Source organism: Rana temporaria, chromosome 11 (assembly GCF_905171775.1).
Source record: "Rana temporaria chromosome 11, aRanTem1.1, whole genome shotgun sequence".
NCBI classification, from domain to species: domain Eukaryota; kingdom Metazoa; phylum Chordata; class Amphibia; order Anura; family Ranidae; genus Rana; species Rana temporaria.
In genome coordinates, this window is record NC_053499.1 from 159,969,304 (window position 1) to 159,992,561 (window position 23,258).

The window sequence follows — 23,258 nt, forward strand, 5'->3', positions numbered from 1 at the left end:
ACACCAAGGGGTGGGGGCACTATTCCTCCCACTGACACCAAGGGGTGGGGGCACTATTCCTCCCACTGACACCAAGGGGTGGGGGCACTATTCCTCCCACTGACACCAAGGATGGGGGCACTATTCCTCCCACTGACACCAAGGATGGGGGCACTATTCCTCCCACTGACACCAAGGATGGGGGCACTATTCCTCCCACTGACACCAAGGATGGGGCACTATTCCTCCCACTGACACCAAGGATGGGGCCACTATTCCTCCCACTGACACCAAGGATGGGGGCACTATTCCTCCCACTGACACCAAGGGGTGGGGGCACTATTCCTCCCACTGACACCAAGGGGTGGGGGCACTATTCCTCCCACTGACACCAAGGGGTGGGGCCACTATTCCTCCCACTGACACCAAGGATGGGGGCACTATTCCTCCCACTGACACCAAGGATGGGGGCACTATTCCTCCCACTGACACCAAGGGTGGGGGCACTATTCCTCCCACTGACACCAAGGATGGGGGCACTATTCCTCCCACTGACACCAAGGGTGGGGGCACTATTCCTCCCACTGACACCAATGGGTGGGGGCACTATTCCTCCCACTGACACCAAGGGGTGGGGGCACTATTCCTCCCACTGACACCAAGGGGTGGGGGCACTATTCCTCCCACTGACACCAAGGGGTGGGGGCACTATTCCTTCCACTGACACCAAGGGATGGGGCACTATTCCTCCCACTGACACCAAGGGATGGGGCACTATTCCTCCCACTGACACCAAGGGATGGGGCACTATTCCTCCCACTGACACCAAGGGATGGGGCACTATTCCTCCCACTGACACCAAGGGATGGGGCACTATTCCTCCCACTGACACCAACGTCCGGCCCCCCCAAAGTCTGAAAGACCATAAAATCGCCCCTTGTTTAGAAAGTTTTGAGACCCCTGATTTAGATTATACTTTTTATTATGCGTAGTATTCAGTGTGTCCACTTGATGGTGCTGTTCTCCAGCAGTTGTATATGAAATGTGATGCAATTGTTGTCCCACAGCAACCCATGGTCCAGGTGGCCTCTTGGTGCATTGGAGAATATGGAGACCTGCTAATATCTGGCCAATGTGAAGAGGAGGAGCCCATTCAGGTAGGAGGACAGCAGCACATATAGCAAAAGGTGAAAACTGACACTCCTGGCAGTACATAATACATTTTATCTATATCCAGGTCACAGAGGACGAGGTTTTGGATATTCTGGAAAGTGTTCTGATTTCCAACATGTCCGCATCCGTTACACGAGGCTTTGCTCTGACGGCCATCATGAAAAACTCAACTAGGTTCAATAACACTGTCAAGTAGGTACCGGTGACCAAATGCAAAAAACTTTTTCTTTTTATTGGGGGTGTATCTTCTGCAGGCTGACAAAAGTGCTGTGTGTTCAGATTTCATCCGGAGCAGATTGGGGAAAATTGCTCCTCTCCCATGCTTGTACCCCTCGGGAGTGATTCTTTCAGGGGCGTGGCTTACTGTGACATGTCACTGATCGCTGCTCCCGATGACAGGGATCAGAAGATCAGTGTTGTCACTAGGCAGAACAGGGAGAGGCCTTTTTTTTTTTACAAAGGAGTCCCCCCGTTCTGCAGCTCTGTTACACGATTGCGGGACATGGAGTTTGTGGGTACTGTCACGGAGATCGCGGCGCACACCCCCGCTCTTGGACTTCGCTGGCCAGAAATGGGCCTCAGGTAAGTATTAGGGGGCTGAGGGAGGCTGCTGCAGAAGCCTTTTTATCTTAATGCATGGAATGCATTGAAAAAAACTTCTGCTTTTACAACCCCCTTTATTTCCGTTTCATGCACAGGCCCCGGGATTGTTGAATGATGATTACTGAGTGATCCATCGGCTGACTCGCTGTGCTGATCTTCAATAAACTGACAACATCCGGGTCTTAGAATACTGTGAATGGTCATCCCGGCTGATTTGTGAATGAGTTCACATAATACAAAGGCTTCAGTGAATGGGCAGAAGGAGGGGTACATTTGTCAGATGTGAATAATGGAGAAGTCTAGGAGGTGGCAGGCGGCTCGTTGGACTCCACTCTTGGTATGCCTACCGTTTTAGCAAAATAGATGAATTCTTTGAATTCAGCTATTTTGTTGTCAATCATGCCAGTGAGGAGGGAGCAGGGGGTGGGGCCAAGCCAAGCTTTGCGTGTCTATGAACACACAGAGCCGACTTGGGAGCGAGCCTGCACGAGTGCCCCCATATTAAGTGGCTTGCTATGGTGGGCACTTGGGGAGACAGGAGCCAGAAGCACCTGTGGGGGACCCAAAAAGGAGGACCGGGGGCTTCTCTGTGCAAAACAATTACACAGCGCAGGTAAGTATAACCTGTTCAAAATAAATAATCACTTTTCAAGACAATTTGAGACTTTGTTTCCTTATTTCCGATCTGTTCCCTTACCTGACTGACTTGTCTTCTCTGCAGCCGTATAAAGAAGGTTGTTTCTATTTATGGAAGCAGCATTGACGTGGAGCTGCAACAAAGGGCTGTGGAATATAACGCTTTGTTCAAGAAGTATGACCACATGAGGTGAGGTGTACACCGGACCGCACTCCTAGGGGAAATCGGCCATTGCTGTCCGTGAAGCTTATTCTGCCCCCTTACTGCTTTTCAGGTCTGCGCTGCTGGAAAGAATGCCTATCATGGAGAAGTCAATGACCAATGGACCAACAGACCTAGCGCAAACTAACGGCGAGGCTGAACCTGGAATAATAGACACCAAACCAATCCCACCCACTCAGCAACCAGTCAGCCAGGTAATTGGAGCACAACTCCAGGTTGAGGTGAATTTTGCTGGACTAAACGAACGTTTTACTTAACCGATTCAGCGGCTGGGAGTGCTGTATAAACTTTGTGTTGCATCCGCTTCATACAGTATACAGCTCTGCGTTCCAGTAGTGGATGGGAACTTCCTGTCTGGCTTCCCAAACAAAATTGAGTTGGGCAGGGAGCTTTGTATTCTATGAATAGAGTACAATGCTTCCTCTGAGGTGAAGATTGTGACATCCATCTGCCTCTCCGCCTCAGCTAATTAGAGGAAGCCTTGTATTATTATTATTATTATTATACAGGATTTATATAGCGCCAACAGTTTGCGCAGCGCTTTACATCAGGGAAGACAGTACAGTCACAATACAATTCAATACAGGAGAGATCAGAGGGCCCTGCTCGTTAGAGCTTACAGTCTAGAAGGGAGGGTCAAGTGGAACAAAGGGTAGTAGCTGTGGGGGATGATCAGATGGACTCAAATGCAAATACAGTTGTTAGGTGTGGGTAGGATAGGCTTCTCTGAAGAGGAGGGTTTTCAGGGATCCTCTAAAAGCTAGTAGAGAAGGAGATAGGCGGATAGATTGGGGTAAGGAGTTCCATAGGCTTGGAGAGGCTCTGGAGAAGTCCTGGAGACGAGCATGGGAGGAGGTGATGAGAGAGCTAGAGAGTAGGAGGTCTTGAGAAGAGCGAAGGGAACGATTAGGTTGGTATTTAGAGACTAGGTCAGTGATGTAGCTGGGGGCAGAGTTGTGGATGGCTTTGTAGGTAGTAGTTAGTCAAGAGTGCTAGTCCGACTAGATTTTGTTCTGGTTGTGGGATGGGGAATTCCCGCCTTCCTGCCGGAACACAGCGCATACAGCCAAAATGCAGCTCTTGGCATGCTTTTATCTGGGCCTTGGGTCACCGTCTCATCTAGGGTTGGACCAATACCCATTTTTCTTTTTTACTCAGCGATAGCAAGGACCGATACTTTGTTGTGCGATTTGCGCCCAATCAAAATGAATAGGCGCAAATTGCACTGCAACAAATCACATGCGATTTGAACAGGAATGCATTGTGTGATTCCTGTCCAAATTGCATGCGTTTTCCCCCGCCGCTCTTGTGTGGACCCAGGCTTGTCATAGGGTTCACGGGAGCAGTGCTGGAAACCTCATGCGATTCAGACAGTAATCGCACCTCATTCGTGTTCAAATTATATGTGAGTCTTTGCAGTGCAATTTGCGCCTATTTATTTTGTATGGGCTCAAATCGCACCGGAAAGTATCAGTTTTGGGTATCGGGAGCATTTTCACAAAAACTTGTGAAAATTCTCAGGACTGTCGCATCCCTAATTTTATCCACTGATGCCAACAAATGGGGCATCATTTCTCCCAATGACACCAGCAGTTGGTCCCAATGACTCAGATGGGGCTGAATTCTGCCTGATGATACCAACAAATGGGGCCCAATTCCTTTTACTGACTTAAACGATGGTGGGGCGCAGTTCCTCCCCGAGGCCGCGACCAGCGGTGGGGCGCAGTTCCTCCCCGAGGCCGCTACCAGCGGTGGGGCGCAATTCCTCCCCGAGGCCGCTACCAGCGGTGGGGCGCAGTTCCTCCCCGAGGCCGCGACCAGCGGTGGGGCGCAGTTCCTCCCCGAGGCCGCTACCAGCGGTGGGGCGCAGTTCCTCCCCGAGGCCGCTACCAGCGGTGGGGCGCAGTTCCTCCCCGAGGCCGCTACCAGCGGTGGGGCGCAGTTCCTCCCCGAGGGCGCGACCAGCGGTGGGGCGCAGTTCCTCCCCGAGGGCGCGACCAGCGGTGGGGCGCAGTTCCTCCCCGAGGGCGCGATCAGCGGTGGGGCGCAGTTCCTCCCCGAGGGCGCCACCAGCGGTGGGGCGCAGTTCCTCCCCGAGGGCGCGACCAGCGGTGGGGCGCAGTTCCTCCCCGAGGGCGCGACCAGCGGTGGGGCGCAGTTCCTCCCCGAGGGCGCGACCAGCGGTGGGGCGCAGTTCCTCCCCGAGGGCGCGACCAGCGGTGGGGCGCAGTTCCTCCCCGAGGGCGCGACCAGCGGTGGGGCGCAGTTCCTCCCCGAGGGCGCGACCAGCGGTGGGGCGCAGTTCCTCCCCGAGGGTGCGACCAGCGGTGGGGCGCAGTTCCTTTCTTACAGTAAGATTACAGTATACTGTATGTGTACAGGCATAACACGCTTTAAGTACACTCACTTTACATACACTCACGAGTAAGGACATACCCGTGAGTGTATGTAAAGTGCCTTACACGTACTGTACAGACATTTTGCAGCTAAAGCTCCGAGAGCATACCCCATCCTGTTCCAGTGTGCCCCTGACACCCCTATTACAGACCCTGAGACCTCAACTACAGCTCCTGACACCCCCACTACAGCCCCTGACCCCCTACTACACCCTAGAATTAAAAAAATATATGGTTTCACTTTAAGTACATTTTCGTTTTACATACATGCTCTTGTCCCATTGTGTACTTAAAAGTGGGGTATGCCTGTACTGTGTTTTTTTGGAATTTGGCGTCGATCTCTGCCCCCGTGCGTCGTAACGTCGCAGGGAACAGAGCTCAGCGGCACTCGGGGCACTGTGTGAATCAAGCGAGGAGACAGCTTGTTCACACAGCGGGGAGACTTCGCAGGATCCAGGGGACAAGGTAAGTAAACTCCACCTGGATACTGCGATGCGATCCCAGTCAGGCTAATGGTACTGGATTTCCACCTCGAGCCAGACTCCGGATTACCGCCAGGGAGGTTCAAGCCCGCCAATTTATTCCCTAAGCCAGGGCGTCTGCGTTAAAAAATATATACTGTTTGGGGGGTTCTAAGTAATTACCTAGCAAAAAAGCAGATTTCACATGGAAACAAAAGGTGCCAGAAAAGTCGCGGTTTTCAAGTGGCTACAATGGGAAGAAAATCTTCTTATTGTGAATCCCAAACAGTAGAAAGATCTCCTAGATGTTTGACCATTTCCCCTCTTCGTCCAAATTGAACCGAGTGAATGATCTTCATCCTTTATTGGTTCTGTTGAGGTTGATGAATTGATTAGCGGACCTACAAATCCAATAAAGGTAATCCATTGAGCAGCAGAGATCATCTATAGGTGGTTGGCAGACACAGCTGGAGGAAATATTTGTCTGGTTGCTGAGTCATCCACACACAGGAAGATTTTGTTTTGCTCACGTAATACATCTGTTTCTCTTTTTCTCCCCCCATTAGGCCAATGATTTATTAGACCTGTTAGGAGGAAATGATATTCAGCTGGTCATCCCCACCGCACCACCTCCGAAGCAGTCCACCGTGGGAGGAGAGCTTCTAGATCTACTCGGAGACCTCAATCTCGGAGGTCAGTACATGGCTTAAAGGAAGCTTGTGCTAGTTTAGAGCCAGGAACATGACGTATATAGAAGACAAAACTCACTGTCAGTTTTATCCAATGTATTGCTGTTCTGAAACAAAAACCAACTGCGCTCGTCTCATCCGATAGTAGAGACCCAACCCAAAAAAACTTCTGCCTTTACAACCCCTTTAATTCCGTTTCACGCACAGACCCCCGGGATTGTTGAATGATGATTACTGAGTGATCCATCGACTGACTCTCTGTGCTGATCTTCAATAAACTGACAACATCCGGGTCTTAGAATACTGTGAATGGTCATCCCAGCTCATTAGTGATCGAGTTCACATAATACAAAGGCTTCAGTGAATGGGCAGAAGGAGGGGTGGGAATAGCGGTTCCATCGACTCTGCTCTTGAAGGAGCTGAGAACCACAGTGAGCAGCTTTGGTGCTCCAGAAGTTATCTTCCTGGAGCAATACATTTTGTCAGATGTGAATATTAGAAAAAAAAGTCTACGCGGTGGCAGGGCGGCCCATTAGACTCCACTCATGGTATGCCCGCTGTTTTAGCAAAATAGATGAATTCTTTGAATTCAGCTATTTTGCTGTCAATCATGCCAGTATTTTGGCATGATTGACAATAGAGATTTTTGTTGGGCACACAAAAATCGGAAGTGACGGAATCACACTCCAAGCTCCAGCTCTTATTTTTTTTGCGCTATACAAAAAAAAAAAAAAAATACAAAAAAGGGACCGACCATTTTAACCACAGCGCCATGTAGACACGCGTCGGCAGAATGGCACGGCTGTGCAAAGCAACGTATATATGCGTTGCGTTAAATTTTGCGCCTTGCGGGCACGCGCCCCTGCCGCAAGCTCCATGACCGACCCTGCGGACTTGATGTCCGCTGCTGTCCCGCGATCGTGTCAGGGAGCTGCAGAACGGGGAGAGGCCAGTGTAAACAAGGTGTTTCAGTGCATTTTTATAGCACTGATCGCTGTATAAATGACAATGGTCCCAAAAAAGTGTCCACCATAATGTCGCTGTTGCGATTTACTATTAAAAAGAAAAAAAAAATGGTAGTAATGAAAGCTGCAAGGACTGTCGAGACTGAATGAGTGACGCGGCCGGGCTGTGGGAGGGAGAAGGTTCGGAGCGGGGCCCGGACTGTTTGTAGGTGAACTTTGTGATTAGAAACAGGGGAAACTCCAGTGTACTGAAGCCTGTGACAGACACCATCCTGTATGGTGGAGTGCGGTCGCTGTTGGTTCCTTTGCTCAGACTCTTTCTTGTTCCAGAGCTGACCTTGGGAACGGCCAGTAAGCTCTTACAGTAAAGGTTCCCGGGGTTATCGCATTTCCTTGAAATCATACAATGGTAAATGTTCCTGCTAATAATTACATGGAGGCATATGACCGTATTGTGGCGTTAAACGCAACGGTTATCTTAAAGCCGCGTCGGCAGTCTTGCTGGGGGGGTGGCAGGCAATCACATACCAGTATAATGGTACATAGGTACCTTTCTAGGGAAAATCCTGCTCAAGATGCCCTTCAGTGTTCACTTTCGCAGAGATCGTGTGATAAGATTCCTGTGCTTTTGGTCATAAGGGTTTCTAGTGAAGGATAGACAGAGGTTAGATTGGTAAAATCACTAGATGACTAGAGCAAGTCCCATCATGCCTCTGGGTGTCATGCCTGTGGCTGTCGGTCTTGCCCAGGGATCCTCAAACTTTATTGTTGGGTATAGATGACGGGTACATGTAATCTCAGTTTTGGTCTTCAGTAAATGTTTTTAACTTTTCTTCTAATTCTTCTTTTTTTTTTTCTTTATCGTTACATCACGGGACACAGAGCGGCATTCATTACTATATGGGTTATATGGAGTACCTTCAGGTGATGGACACTGGCAATCTCAAACAGGAAATGCCCCTCCCTATATAACCCCCTCCCATAGGAGGAGTACCTCAGTTTTTACGCCAGTGTCTTAGGTGTTGGTCATGGTTTAGCTTGCCTCCGCATCCTTGGGATTAGGTGAGCTAACCGGGTCTGTCCAAAGGCCTCAGCGCTAAAGTGGTCAGTAACCGGACCCCAAACCCTTGGGGTATAGCCCATAATGCTTTTCTTTTTAGAGAGCTGGACCCTGGGCCCAGAACTTAGAAACCTTTGGGTGCCTAATGTTTTCTGTTGCCAGAGTGCTATATGGGCCCAGGACAGTGGATCCTTCATAGGAACCCAGGGCCTGAAGGTCTAGACATCCCCACGGAGATGGGGGAAGATTGGGCCTCTTGCTTGGCAAAGTCCTGCGGCATGGAGCAGGTAAGTGAGGGGAAAACTTGCGGAACTTGGTTCTTAGCAGGTTTTTTCTGGGGGGTCACAGGGGACATGCCTAAAGTTATGCGCTGCATCTGGCAAATATCTTAATGATAGGATGGCTCTATGTGTATTATTCCCCATAAGAAGTGACCTCCCTTGTAGTGTTGGAAAAGCATTGAGTGGGGCCTGTGTGATATTAAGTATATGTGTGTGTCAGAGAGCTGTGCTTACCTGCAAGCCTCCAGGCGATGCTCCATTCAGTCTTCCTCCTCAGAGCCTGCAAAGCAGGCAGAACGCTGACCTCCTCGTGGTTCCAGGCTGCAGGCTGCAGTTTGCTGGAGCAGAGAGGTCCCTTCCTCCCAACCCCCCCCCCCTGTCGGCGGGCGCGCGCGCGGCGCGCGTTCACGTATTATAGGCGCAATTGGCGCCGTTTAGCTGGGGGGGAAGGGCGGGTCAGTGGCTTAAGGAAGGGGCGGCCCTTCCTTGTTCGTTCCAAACAGCTCATTCAATACATTGGAACTGGGGAGGAAAGACCAGAGCGGCAGCACGGGGCGCCGAGGACACACAGTGGCCAGAAAGGATATTGCAGTCTTCAGAAGACTGTTTTCAAGCCTAGGAATAGGCTGTTTCTTTTCCATCTCATAGTTTTTCTTGCAATACTACTCAGGGGGACAGAATGTTTTTTCTTTCCTGGATTTGAAGCAAAAACGAAAAAAAAAAAATTTTGAAAAAAAAAAAAAAAGTCATCTAGGGGAGAGGAAGCATTTTTTATCCCCCAAACAGGTGTTTGGGCAATTAACTATTTATAGTTCCAAGTACCAATAAGCTAGCAGGTGTACCTCGGTATTGTACCATGGCATCCGGGTCAGAGGGTACAAGAGGTGGGGATTCCCCCAGAGAGTCTGAGGTCTCGGACAAAGTTATGCCGCTGCTTTCCCCACAGGGAGCCTTGGGGCCATCGGGATCTGGGGCTGGAGCTGGCGCGGGTCAGTCCAACCCTAAGATAGTCACGGACGAGGTATTACTCACCTCTTTAAAAGAGATGGAGAAAAGAATGGGAAAAATGATAGCCACAGCTATGCGGGGCAGTAAACGGATTAGATCTCCGTCGCCCGAGCGCGGACCCTCAGAAGAGGAGGTCCTTTCCTCAGGGGAATTGGACGACCTCTTGGACAAGGACCAAGTAGGTTCAGGGATCAAAGATCCGGATATAGAGGAGTCTGGAGCAGTCTCCCAGGGGGAGAGCTGGTGGATTCAAGCCTTAACGGACTTAGTCCATAATGCATTTCACTTGCCAGTACCAGATCTCCAGGTATCGACGGTTTCAGCTTTGGGCTCACTGAGGGCGCCTCAAAGCAATGCTGTGTTTCCGATCCATCCTCTACTAGAGGGAGTTTTGTTCCAAGATTGGAACAAGCCAGATAAAATCTTCTTACCACCTAAAAGATTTGCTGCCCTATATCCTATGGAAGATAAATTTTCCAAAAAATGGGCTACTCCTGCAGTGGACGCAGCCATCTCATGTATTAACAAATCGTTAACATGCCCTGTAGAAAACATACAGGTGTTCAAGGATCCAGTTGATAAACGCTTGGAAGCACTACTTAAGAACTCCTTCACTACTGCAGGGGCAGTAGTACAGCCAGCTGTGGCTGCGATTGGGGTTGCTCAAGCATTATCGGATCAAATTAAGCAGATGCTTAAACTTATTCCTGCCCAGCAGGCAGAAGAATTTTCGGATGTCCCTAAGGCCATATGTTTTACGGTAGACGCAATTAAGGATTCTATCCAGCAAGCGTCACGTTTATCGTTATTCCTTGTCCATATGAGAAGACTCTTATGGTTAAAAAGCTGGGAGGCTGAGCCCCCATGCAAGAAGCTCCTGGTAGGGTTCCCCTTCCATGGAGGACGACTCTTCGGAGAAGACCTAGACAAATACATTCAGACCATTTCAAATGGCAAGAGTACTCTCTTGCCAACTAAGAAGAAGTTTCAGGGGCCTGCGTTTAAACGACAGTACTCCCCTGGGCAGGGGCCCTCTAATGCCAAACAGTATCGACGGCCTCCTGCGAAAGCAAACTTCGGCTTCAACAGCAAGTCACAAGGACAGGCTGCTAGAGGCAGAAAGCAGTGGTTTCGCAAACCAGCAAAACCAGCCCCCAAGCCGACCTTATGAAGGGGCGCCCCCACCCACGAAGGTGGGGGGAAGGCTGCGACTCTTTTCAGAGATTTGGGAAGCCAGCATTCCCGACGAGTGGGTACGGTCTTCCGTGGCCACGGGCTACAAATTAGATTTCCTAAAGTTTCCTCCTCCTCATTTCCAGGAGTCGAGGATTCCAAACGATCCGGAGAAGGGAGCCGCATTAAGATCGGCATTAAATCATCTACTTTCCCAGGAAGTAATAGTAGAGGTACCAGTCCTGGAACAGGGGCTGGGTTTCTACTCCAACCTATTCATCATCCCAAAGTCCAATGGAGATGTCAGGCCAATTTTGGACCTAAAGATGGTAAATGCATACCTAAAGGTCCGCTCATTTCGGATGGAATCCGTGCGGTCAGCAGCTGCCACACTCCAAAAGGACGACTTCATGGCGTCCATAGACATAAAGGATGCCTACCTTCATGTTCCAATTTATCAGCCACATCAAAGATATCTACGCTTCATGGTGGCTTCGCGTCATTTCCAATTCGTGGCGCTTCCCTTCGGGTTGGCTACGGCCCCCCGGGTGTTCACGAAGGTCCTAGCTCCAATCCTAGCCAAGCTAAGGATCCAAGGGGTCACGATCCTAGCATACCTGGACGACCTCCTAGTCATAGATCACTCGTCTCCCGGCTTGGAGCGAGCAGTGGCCCTCACGGTCCAATACCTCGAGAGGTTCGGCTGGGTCCTAAATCGAGAAAAGTCAGCTTTCCTGCCCACAAGGCAGTTGGAATATCTCGGCATGAGATTAGACACAGAACAACAAAGAGTGTTCCTACCTCTGAGGAAGGTCAAAGCCATCAAGGAATTAATCCTACTGGTTCTAAGCAAGAAGGAACCGACTATTCGCCTAAGTATGAGGTTACTAGGCAAGATGGTGGCCACATTCGAGGCGGTACCATACTCCCAGAGCCACACTCGCATCCTGCAGGCAGCCATCCTGTCAGCATGGAGCAGAAGGCCACAGGCCTTGGATATCCCGTTGCCGCTCTCATCAAGAGTCCGACAAAGTCTGTGTTGGTGGTTAGACCCTCAGAATCTACTGAAGGGGAAGTCTTTCAGCCCAGTGGCTTGGAAGATAGTGACCACAGACGCCAGCCTGACGGGCTGGGGAGCAATTTTGGATGGTTGCACTCGCCAAGGTACTTGGGCAAAGCCAGAGAAGCAGTTGCCCATCAACATCTTGGAGCTCAGAGCTGCTCGACTAGCCCTCAGGGCTTGGACGTCAAAATTGCAGGGGTTCCCGGTGAGAATTCAATCAGACAATGCCACGGCCGTGGCATACATAAATCGCCAAGGGGGAACCAGGAGTCAAGCCGCTCAGAGAGAGGTGAGCTTGATTCTCCTATGGGCAGAGGCTCATGTGCCCTGCATATCGGCAATATTCATTCCAGGAGTGGACAACTTTCAGGCGGACTTCTTAAGCCGCCAGACTCTATTGCCGGGGGAATGGTCTCTGCATCCACAAGTCTTTCAAGCACTCTGCCAAAAATGGGGAGTGCCGGACGTGGATATCATGGCATCGAGACTCAACAAGAAGCTAGACAGGTTCATGTCCCGCTCAAGGGATCCGATGGCCTGCGGAACCGATGCGCTGGTTTGCCCTTGGCATCAGTTCAAACTTCTTTATGCGTTTCCACCGCTCCAGTTACTACCCCGCCTGCTGCGCAGGATCCGGGTGGAGCACATACCAGTTATCCTGGTAGCTCCAGCATGGCCCAGAAGGGCATGGTACTCACTAATCCTAAAGATGGTAGTGGGAGACCCTTGGACTCTGTCTCTAAGGCCAGACCTGCTATCGCAAGGTCCGATCCTCCACCCTGCCTTACGGCATCTAAATTTGACGGCCTGGAAGCTGAATCCCTGATTCTCAGGGGTAGAGGTCTGTCTCAGAAAGTAATCTCTACCCTAATCAGAGCCAGGAAACCGGTCTCTAGGGTGATTTATCACAGGGTCTGGAAGGCCTATGTAGGCTGGTGTGAGTCCAAGCTATGGCTTCCTCGCAAATTCACCATCGATAGAGTTTTAAGTTTTCTCCAGCTAGGAGTGGATAAAGGATTGGCATTAAGCACAATCAAAGGACAGATTTCTGCTCTGTCAGTGTGGGTTCAGCGGCCGCTGGCCACCCACTCGCTGGTTAAGACCTTCCTTCAAGGGGTCTTGCGTATTAAACCTCCAGTTAAATCCCCGCTTTGTCCGTGGGATTTAAATCTTGTACTGTCAAGTTTACAGAAACAACCGTTTGAGCCGTTGGCTGAAATTCCTTTGGTTTTACTGACAAGGAAGTTAGTATTTTTGGTCGCCATAGTTTCCGCCAGAAGAGTATCGGAACTGGCGGCCTTATCCTGTAAGGAACCTTATCTTATTTTTCATAAGGACAGGGTCGTTCTCCGCCCTCATCCTTCCTTCCTACCGAAGGTTATATCCAGTTTTCATTTGAACCAGGATTTGGTATTACCATCCTTCTTTCCTAAACCTACTTCCAGAAAGGAAGGGTTGCTGCATACCTTGGATATTGTCAGGGCCATGAAGGCCTATCTTAAAGCTACGAAGAAGATCCGGAAGACAGATGTGCTGTTCATTTTACCGGATGGGCCCAAGAAGGGGCAGGCAGCTGCAAAGTCCACCATCTCTAGGTGGATTAAGCAATTAATCACTCAGGCCTACGGCTTGAAAGGGTTGCCTCCTCCAGTATCATTAAGGGCTCATTCTACTAGGGCCATGGGCGCCTCCTGGGCAGCACACCACCAGATCTCTATGGCTCAAGTTTGCAAGGCGGCAACCTGGTCTTCTGTCCACACGTTTACAAAATTCTACCAGTTGGACGTAAGAAGGAATACTGATACTGCCTTCGGGCAGGCAGTGCTGCAGGCTGCAGTTTGAGACCCTCGGATTCCGGGGGCTCCCCTTTTTTTGAGTTAAATTTAAAATTTAAAATTATTTTTCTCAACTAAGTTGGATGTATTATGATTTGAGTATACCTCTAAATTAAATCCTTTTGTCTTGGAGATGTTCTCCCTCCCCTCATTGTAAGCATTGCTTTGGGACATCCCATATAGTAATGAATGCCGCTCTGTGTCCCGTGATGTAACGATAAAGAAAAAGAGATTTTTAATACAGCTTACCTGTAAAATCCTTTTCTTGGAGTACATCACGGGACACAGAGCTCCCACCCCTCTTTTGGGGACCATTTTGGGAGGCATACTGCTTGCTACAAAACTGAGGTACTCCTCCTATGGGAGGGGGTTATATAGGGAGGGGCATTTCCTGTTTGAGATTGCCAGTGTCCATCACCTGAAGGTACTCCATATAACCCACATAGTAATGAATGCCGCTCTGTGTCCCGTGATGTACTCCAAGAAAAAGATTTTACAGGTAAGCTGTATTAAAAATCTCTTTTTTTATCTTTTGTCTTTGTAGCCCCACCAGCGCCGGTCCCCCAGATGTCCGCACCCCATCTCCTGCTGGATGGCCTTTCTGTGCAGCCTCTATTTAATGATATTTCAGGTCGGTTTACTGTTTCTTTTTAAGGGGATATTAAAGCAGGAAAAAATGACTTGTACCTCCATGATAAAACTTACCTGTAGGTACAATAAATGTTTTCTAAACATGCACTGTCATATATTGAACAAAAATATATATGGACCGATAAAGATGTCCTTATCAACGGCTAGCAGGACTTTTGGAGCGCTCCTGCTAGCGCACCGCTTCAGTGTGAAAGCCTTTGGGCTTTCACATTGACGCCTGCAGGGCACTATTTTTTCAGGCGGTATAGCAGTGCTATTTTTAGCGCTGAACCGCGTGAAAAACGCCTCAATGTGAAAGGGGCCTAACAACCCCTATCAATTTTTTTTTTTTTTTTTTTTTTTTTTTTTTTTTTCAACCAGTTCTGTTTTTCGGCATCGTCTTTGCTGTGCCGGTCTTTGGGCATTTTCATTTGCTGATGCAGGATGTCTGCAGTTTGCGGCAGAGGGAATCTGAAGCCAATGGTTTGTCTGTCTTCCTGCAGGTATACCGCCCATCATTGCTTACAATAAGAACGGCCTGAAAATAGACTTCACCTTTGAGAGGTCCAGCACAAATGCCAGCGTGACCGTGATTACAACTCAGGCGTTCAACAGCACAGACAGCGAGATGACAGACTATGTGTTCCAAGCAGCAGTACCAAAGGTATGTTATGCTACAGCGATCACTGGATTAGATGGAGAGGATGACTTTTCCAAGGGGGGGAGGGGACACAGACGTGAAAAATTGGAAGGGGTTCTAATATTAAGGGACGCACCGATTTTATATATATAATCTCGGCCAGCTGAAAATTCTCTGCCAAAAAAGGTCATTGGTGTTGGTGGCAATAGAAAAAAAGGTGCCGGAAATGGGCACTGAAACACTGTAAAAACGCATATGCGATTTTGCTCTGTTTACAGTGCGTTTTTTAATGGGGTGGCGTGTTTTTTTTTTTTTTTTTTTTCCCTCTGTCCATTTTAATTAAGTGCATCCTGAAGTTTCGGTCCAGAATTTTCATAGTTCCAATCCTTCCATTACTCTATCCAAAACTCAGGTATTTGAGGTTTGGGCTATGTGTACACTTTAATAATGTGCTCCATGTAGACGCCTCTCCCCTCTTGTAATTACGTTGATGGTTCTCGCCCATCTGATAGGTGACTATACGGTCTACTGATTGAATAGGGAGCAGAAAGAGGCTGATGATGTCATCTCTTTGCTCTTCTTCTCTGTTAGCATCTTCTTGGTGTTTACATTTACAGTAAAACCTCGGCTTGTGAGCAACGCAGTTAACGAGCGTTTCACAATACGAGCGCTTTACTTTTTTTAAAATCCTTAAAGCGGATATGCGCTGAAAAAAAAATATTAAAAGCCAGCAGCTACAAATACTGCATTTGCTGACTTTTAATATTAGGACACTTACCTGTCCTGGAGTCCAGCGCCGTCCGCAGCAGAGGACGAGCGATTGCTCGTCAGTCTGCTGCCCCCCACCATCCTCGGTGAGGGAACCAGGAAGTGAAGCGCTCCGGCTTCACTGCCTGGTTCCCTACGCCTGCCGATTGGCTCCCACTGTGTACTGTGAGCCGAGTGTTCCCAGAACACAACGGGGGGGGGGGTGGGAGGTGACGACATGCCCGCAGCCTGCCCTAGACTGTGTGACCGGAAGTGGGTGCAAATACCTATCTTTAGACAGGTATCTGCACCCCCCTCCGCCCTGAAAGTTGTCAAATGTGACACCGGAGGGGGGGAGGGTTCCGATCAGCTGGAGTTCCACTTTAGAGTGGAGCTCCGCTTTAATTGGTTTGCGAGTGTTGTCTCACAAAACAAGCAGGATTCAAGCCACAGTGGTGTGCAGTACTGCATTTGGCCTGAGGTGCGGGGGTGCTGCAGCCGTTCTGAGGCGTTCAGAAATACTCCATTCCTGAGGTTTTCCGAGTGAAGCCGAGCTGTCCCCAAGCCTTTCCGAGGCTCCCCCCCCCCCCCCCCCCACACCTCTGGCCACATGCGGTATTGCCATAGAAGTCAATGCGGAACAAATTATTTTCGTTTCCATTGACTTCAATGGGGAAACTCGCTTTGATATGCGAGTACTTTGGATTACAAGCATTCTTCTGGAACAGATTATACTCGTAATCTGAGGTTTCACTGTATTTAATGAGGTTTTAACGAATAAGTAACTGGTTCAAATTGTTCTCATTTATTTGTACAGTTAAAAATTAAAAGACAAAGGACAATCAATCAAAATGTTGATTTGTGACTTGACTATTAGTTTCTGCATTTTGTATTCTAGATACTTGAATTCTTTACATTTATGACCACATGCTGAACCGTGTTTTAATCCGATTCTTTTGTATGTCAGACGTTCCAGCTGCAGCTCCTGTCCCCGAGTAATAATGTCGTTCCACCCTTCAGCGCTGGATGTGTCACACAGGTCATCAAAGTTCTGAACCCCCAGAAGGTAAGAAAAGTCTCTTGTGATTGGCCTTCGGACTAGAAGCGTTAGTCGCTGTAACCAGCCAGGTGTTCAGTAAGGCCTCCCAGGGGCGCCTCACACTGGCCTCCCAGGGGCGCCTCACACTGGCCTCCCAGGGGCGCCTCACACTGGCCTCCCAGGGGCGCCTCACACTGGCCTCCCAGGGGCGCCTTACACTGGGCCTCGCAGGGGCGCCTTACACTGGCCTCGACAGAACATGCACTATATGAATAATTAACATTTTTAGTATATTATTAGTATACTATGTATTCATCTATTTTTATGCTGATTTGTGGCAGGAGCACCGCTGTAGGTGATGGCCATTTGGCCCGCTCGCTGTCACTTTACTTGATATATCAGTCATATCATTGTTACGCTGTTTATGATATCAATAAAAAACATTTTCAACCCTATAAAATGATTGGTGAACAAGTCTCGGCAAATGATGGAAGGGGTTGATTAAAGGCACCAGCGGCAGCTCCCTTGGGAGTTGAAGCAAACTCTAGAACAGGGGTCTCCAAGCTTTTCAAACAAAGGGCCACTTTTATTGTCTTTCAGACTGTAGGAGGGCCGGAATGGGGCCGGCAGGGGCAGAAAATGTCACGGGCCCATCATCGGTGAGAATAAATATGGCCTCGGGGTTGGTGGTCAGCCGGAGGAGGAGTATCCCCCCCTATTAGTAGGAGGAATAGTATCCCATCATTGGTATTGGTGGAAGCTATAGTGCCCCACTGATGAAGTCAGTGGGAGAAATAGTGCCTCATATCAGTGGGAGAAATTGTGCCCCAAGGTGCCAGATATAGGCTAGCCGCATCTGGCCCTCTGGTCACAGTTTGGAGACCCCTGCTCTAGAAGATGTTTTTTTTTTTTTTAATCATACACGGGTGTACGCTGTAACCCATGTGAATGTTCCTTACTTTTAGGCCCCACACCTATGCGTTCCTGGAATGCACGAAAAACACACTACAAACATGCAGTGCCCTTGCATCTGTTTTGGCATACAGGATCAACGCGTTTCATGAAGGACTAATTTCCTTCGAATCGCTTCATTTTATCCTTCCAGACCGCACCTTTTCTGGCACTTTGTTTACATGTAACAATTTGTATTTTTTCTTTTTCTTGCTAGAAAATTACTTGAAACCCCCGAACATATTGGATATAGATATATATAGATATAGATATAGAGATATATATATATTAGGATGGGGGGGGATATGCTCTGGTATATAGTGTTTGGTTCTCTACAGAGCGGTCGCCCTATAGCAGTAAGTCTTCATGGGCCGGCAAGTGTTTAAACCAGGTCTTTTACATAGCTGGCTTGCTTGAACAGAAAAAGGCCTTACAATTTTTTATTACGATTATCTAACATTTATACCATTTTTTTTCCCCCCTTGTTCTTCTCTACAGCAACAACTGCGCATGCGGATCAAGTTGACATATAACCATAAGGGCTCAGCTATGCAGGACCTCGCCGAAGTCAGCAACTTTCCCCCTCAGTCCTGGCAATAAGACGGCGCCGTGTCTACACTCACCCCCCACCCCCCCGACCAAGATGAAGGAACTCTGGGCTGGAGCCTCTGCCCCCCCCTGGATCGCCAATGATTGCACTTTGGGGTAGCAGAAAAAAAACAAGAGGTTGAGGGACATTCTGTGACAGAGTGAAGTAGCGGGCGCAAGGCAAGGACGCTGCTGCCTCCTTTTTTTTTCCTCCACTCAGGAGGGCGCAGCTGGGCCTTTCTTGAGGCTTCACCTTTTTTTTTTTTTTTTTGCCGGGAGTTAGAGTTGATTATTCCCTGGCCGGATCTCATGGGATTTTTGTGTTCTTATCTCCCCCCCCCCCCCCCCCCCCCCCCCTCCATCTCCTTCTGTACATTCCTGCAGCCATGTTTTTCCACTCACACTCATCGCCCTTCAGACTCTTCTTACACTCTCTCTCTCCGGAGCGGAAAGGAGGCTTTGTTTTTACAATACTGTTTGATAGTAAGCTCCCAGGTTTAGCGACGACCGCTGCTCCCCCTGCATTGACTTGCACCTTATTCCTGGATTAAGATCTGAATAAACGTCCTGAAAACGCTAGTCCTGTAGCCTTTAATGTGAGCCTCCCTGGTTCAGAAATGATGTGAGCCTCCCTGGTTCAGCCATGATGCGAGCCTCCGTGGTTCAGACATGATGCGAGCCTCCGTGGTTCAGACATGATGCGAGCCTCCGTGGTTCAGACATAATGCGAGCCTCCGTGGTTCAGACATGATGCGAGCCTCCGTGGTTCAGACATGATGCGAGCCTCCGTGGTTCAGACATGATGCGAGCCTCCCTGGTTCAGCCATGATGCGAGCCTCCGTGGTTCAGACATGATGCGAGCCTCCGTGGTTCAGACATGATGCGAGCCTCCGTGGTTCAGACATGATGCGAGCCTCCGTGGTTCAGACATGATGCAAGCCTCCGTGGTTCAGACATGATGCGAGCCTCCGTGGTTCAGACATGATGCGAGCCTCCCTGGTTCTGACATGACGCGAGCCTCCCTGGTTCCGACATGACGCGAGCCTCCCTGGTTCCGACATGACGCGAGCCTCCCTGGTTCCGACATGACGCGAGCCTCCCTGGTTCCGACATGACGCGAGCCTCCCTGGTTCCGACATGACGCGAGCCTCCCTGGTTCCGACATGACGCGAGCCTCCCTGGTTCCGACATGACGCGAGCCTCCCTGGTTCCGACATGACGCGAGCCTCCCTGGTTCCGACATGACGCGAGCCTCCCTGGTTCAGACATGAGTTTTTTTTTTAAATTAAGTGCTCTATGCTACTGCTGTCTATTGCAATGGGCTGTGTTGCAGGTCACAGTGCCTGACGGAGAACCATTGCATGGCATAGGTCAGGTAAGCATTCGCAATGCTAGATAGATGGCCTCCACGTGAGCAAGTTATGTCCAGACCTCTTGGATTGTATGCTAGATGTGACATGTATGGTACTGAGATGGTGACTTCTTCAAGAACTGAGCTGCACTTGCCATCGGCACTCACCGCAGTATCCAATTATATATATTATTATTTTTATTTTTTTTCTAGTTACAGCTGCTAATTTCTTAATTTGTTTTAGACATTTTCTGTAGCCGCTAACGAGTGGCATTTAAAGAGTCAGTCCAGCCAAAATTGACATTTCAGGAGTTGCTAATTCTTCGCCGCGCAGCCTTGGAGCCTTATGACTGTACCTGTCGCAGTGGGAGGAGTCGGTCACTTGAAAGAGAGAAAAAGTGGCCACCTTTTTTTTGAAGGGGGCGTATCCACCATTCAGGAATCTCTGCACCGGATTCCCAAGAAGAGAAGCTGTAGACCAGTTCAGCCCACCGGCCCATCCCCCCCCCCCCCCCCCCCCCAAGTGGAAATGTCAGCTTTGGATTGCACTGACCCTTTAAATCGCTTCATGTCCCAAATGAAATTATTATCTTAATAATGAGGGACACCTGCCAGCAGCTCCGGTGTATTGGGTGGTGGGGGGGTATAGTAGAGATTTAAGTTCCTGGCTTCCTCCTCCACTGTGAACCTGTATAGTATTTAAAGCCCACATGCCTTTTTATTAACGTTTTTTTGTTGCAAAAGTAAAACAAGATCTCGAACCGTGAATTAGGAACAAAGGCTTTGCTGCAAGCGTAAGGGGGGGGGGGGGGGCGGATAAGTGCTGCTTAGTGCTGTTCTCCATCCAAATGTGGACACCGGCTTAGCAGCCCCTAAATTGCCACATGTTGGTACTCTATTATCATCAATTTTTTTTTTTTCTCTGTACTTTTTTTTTTTTTTTTTTTTTTTGTTTCCCCCTCTTTTTGCTGTTTTCAGTAAGTTACAATCTTCTTAAGATGCCCCCTGCTGATCTCATTGAAAGGAACATTTAGATTCCATCTGTGAGTGGGGTGGATAACAAACTGCTGATTACCGCAGACTTATTTTTTTTTGGAGATGTAAAAGCTAAAACTTGTAAAAAAACAAATTACGAAAAAAAAATAAGTCATTGGGGAGCATTAAGGGTGTAAACATTTTCATGGGTTACTTAGACTGCTGTGTATTATCGTCTTTTGGTTGAAACAAATTATGAAAAAGTGAGTAATAAAGAATAAAAACAAATTAAAATAGAATGACTTTGGTTATTGTAGTTTTGTCTAACTCTGTTTTCTCTGCAGTATATTCATCATAAAAAAATAATAATTGGTGCAGTGCAACAAATGACAAAAATGTCCATAATATTGCGCTCCATTCACCGATCTGACTACAAGATCACTCTTCTTCCCCCAACCACTTAAAGTGGAGGTTCACCCTAAAAACTAATTTTTAACATTAGAGCCAGCATACCAAGTACATTTACTTTTGGCAGGCCATTTTTTTTTTCTCCATACTTACCTTTATATCCTGATTTTGTCCAGGGCTTCCGCGTTCTGATGACTCCGGGACTGGGCGTTCCTATCCCAGCCTCAGGGTTCCGATGACTCCGGGACTGGGCGTTCCTATCCCTGCCTCAGGGTTCTGATGACTCCGGGACTGGGCGTTCCTATACCAGCCTCAGGGTTCTGATGACTGCGGGACTGGGCGTTCCTATCCCAGCCTCAGGGTTCTGATGACTGCGGGACTGGGCGTTCCTATCCCTGCCTCAGGGTTCCGATGACTCCGGGACTGGGCGTTCCTATCCCTGCCTCAGGGTTCTGATGACTCCGGGACTGGGCGTTCCTATACCAGCCTCAGGGTTCTGATGACTGCGGGACTGGGCGTTCCTATCCCAGCCTCAGGGTTCTGATGACTGCGGGACTGGGCGTTCCTATCCCAGCCTCAGGGTTCCGATGACTCCGGGACTGGGCGTTCCTATCCCTGCCTCAGGGTTCTGATGACTCCGGGACTGGGCGTTCCTATCCCTGCCTCAGGGTTCTGATGACTGCGGGACTGGGCATTCCTATCCCAGCCTCAGGGTTCTGATGACTGCGGGACTGGGCGTTCCTATCCCAGCCTCAGGGTTCTGATGACTGCGGGACTGGGCGTTCCTATCCCTGCCTCAGGGTTCCGATGACTGCGGGACTGGGCGTTCCTATCCCAGCCTCAGGGTTCTGATGACTGCGGGACTGGGCGTTCCTATCCCTGCCTCAGGGTTCCGATGACTGCGGGACTGGGCGTTCCTATCCCAGCCTCAGGGTTCTGATGACTGTGGGACTGGGCGTTCCTATCCCAGCCTCGGGGTTCTGATGACTGCGGGACTGGGCGTTCCTATCCTTCGGTTCGATGAGTGACGGCTTGTGAAACAGGTCCCCTGTCGCACAACGCGCGTCACCAGATTCCCGGAGATAGCCGAGCTGCCAGTCGGCACTATACGGCGCCTGCGCCCGCCGTGTAGAGCTGACTGCGCAGGCGCCGTATAGTGCCGACTCGCAGCTCGGCTATTTCCGGAAATCTGTTGACGCGCGTTGTGCGACAGGTCACCTGTTTTACAAGCCGTCAATCATCGAACCGAAGGACAGGAACGCCCAGTCCCGCAGTCATCGGAACCCGGAAGCCCTGGACAAGATCAGGATATAAAGGTATGTACAGAGAAAAAAAAATGACCTCCCGAAAATAAATGTCCTTAGTATCATTAGTATGCTAGATATAATTAAAAAAAAAAAATACTACACTGACCTTTCTGCGCTTTAGTGCCACTCTTTGCCACTGACACCAACAATGGAGCACTATTCCTTCCACTGACACTAACAATGGGGCATAATTCCTGCCACTGACACCAATGATGCAGCATTATTCCCTCCACCGACATCACCGATGGGGCACAACTCCTCCCAACGACACCAACTATTTTCCCCTGTAATATCAAAGATTTGGCATTATTTACTCTCAGTGGGCACAGTCCAGCCCCCCTAAAGCCTGAAGGACAGTAAACTGGCCCATTCTTTAGAATGTTTGGAGACCCCTGCTCTAGTCTAGTGGAAGCAGTGGATGCTCTGGTGAATTAGTACACCCTAATCCAGGGGTCTCCAAACTGTGGCCCTTTACTAGCCTCTATCTGGCCCTTAGGGCACTATACCTCCCACTATGAGCCACTATTCCTTCCTCTGACACCATCGAGGGGAACCATTTCTTCCACTGCTACCAATGACTGGATACTATTCCTCATACTAAAAGGAGCACTACTCCCTCCTCCTACTGACCACCAACCTTGAGGCCATATTTATTCTCACCGATGCTGGGACCGGGACATTTTCTGCTCCCGCTGGCCACAATCCGGCCCTCCTAAAGTCCTAAGGACAATAAACTGGCCGTTTGTTTGAAAAGTTTGGAGACCCCCTGCCCTAATCTTTGCCTTTCCTCCCCTGAAGCTTCTTGTCGGTTTGGCAGGATAGAGATGAGGGCATTCCAATGATTCTCATTACTCAAGACTGGCCCAGGCAGATATAGTACTCCGCGCTCTGGTAAGACTCCTGACAAACTCCTTGTTGGCTCTTCGAGATGCCAAAAGATCCAGGTTATTCACCACCCTGCTTCAGGTTCACCGACTTTAACCACTTGGGATCCGCTAGCCGTCAATTGACGGCTACAGCGCGGATCCCAAAAGCCAAGTGGACGTCAATTGACGTCCGCCCCTTTGTCCCTTGGAC

General features: G+C 49.4%; 1 protein-coding gene and 1 non-coding gene across 3 annotated transcripts in view; both read left to right on the forward strand.

Annotated features, from left to right (window-relative positions):
* The window catches only part of AP1G1 (adaptor related protein complex 1 subunit gamma 1), a 65,101-nt gene extending 46,382 nt beyond the window's left edge, over positions 1-18,719 (forward strand). For both annotated transcript variants that reach the window (XM_040329566.1, XM_040329567.1), the window contains 9 exons: positions 1,047-1,136; positions 1,217-1,344; positions 2,477-2,581; positions 2,667-2,808; positions 6,038-6,164; positions 14,090-14,176; positions 14,679-14,839; positions 16,530-16,628; positions 18,051-18,719. In XM_040329566.1, coding sequence (XP_040185500.1) covers positions 1,047-1,136; positions 1,217-1,344; positions 2,477-2,581; positions 2,667-2,808; positions 6,038-6,164; positions 14,090-14,176; positions 14,679-14,839; positions 16,530-16,628; positions 18,051-18,152 — 1,041 coding nt within the window. In that variant the 3' untranslated portion in view covers positions 18,153-18,719. The remainder of the gene's footprint in view (positions 1-1,046; positions 1,137-1,216; positions 1,345-2,476; positions 2,582-2,666; positions 2,809-6,037; positions 6,165-14,089; positions 14,177-14,678; positions 14,840-16,529; positions 16,629-18,050) is intronic.
* LOC120918136 lies at positions 1,856-1,933 on the forward strand. The gene has a single exon (XR_005744345.1). It is a non-coding gene; the product is annotated as a small nucleolar RNA SNORD71 (small nucleolar RNA).
* Positions 18,720-23,258: the final 4,539 nt, after the last annotated feature.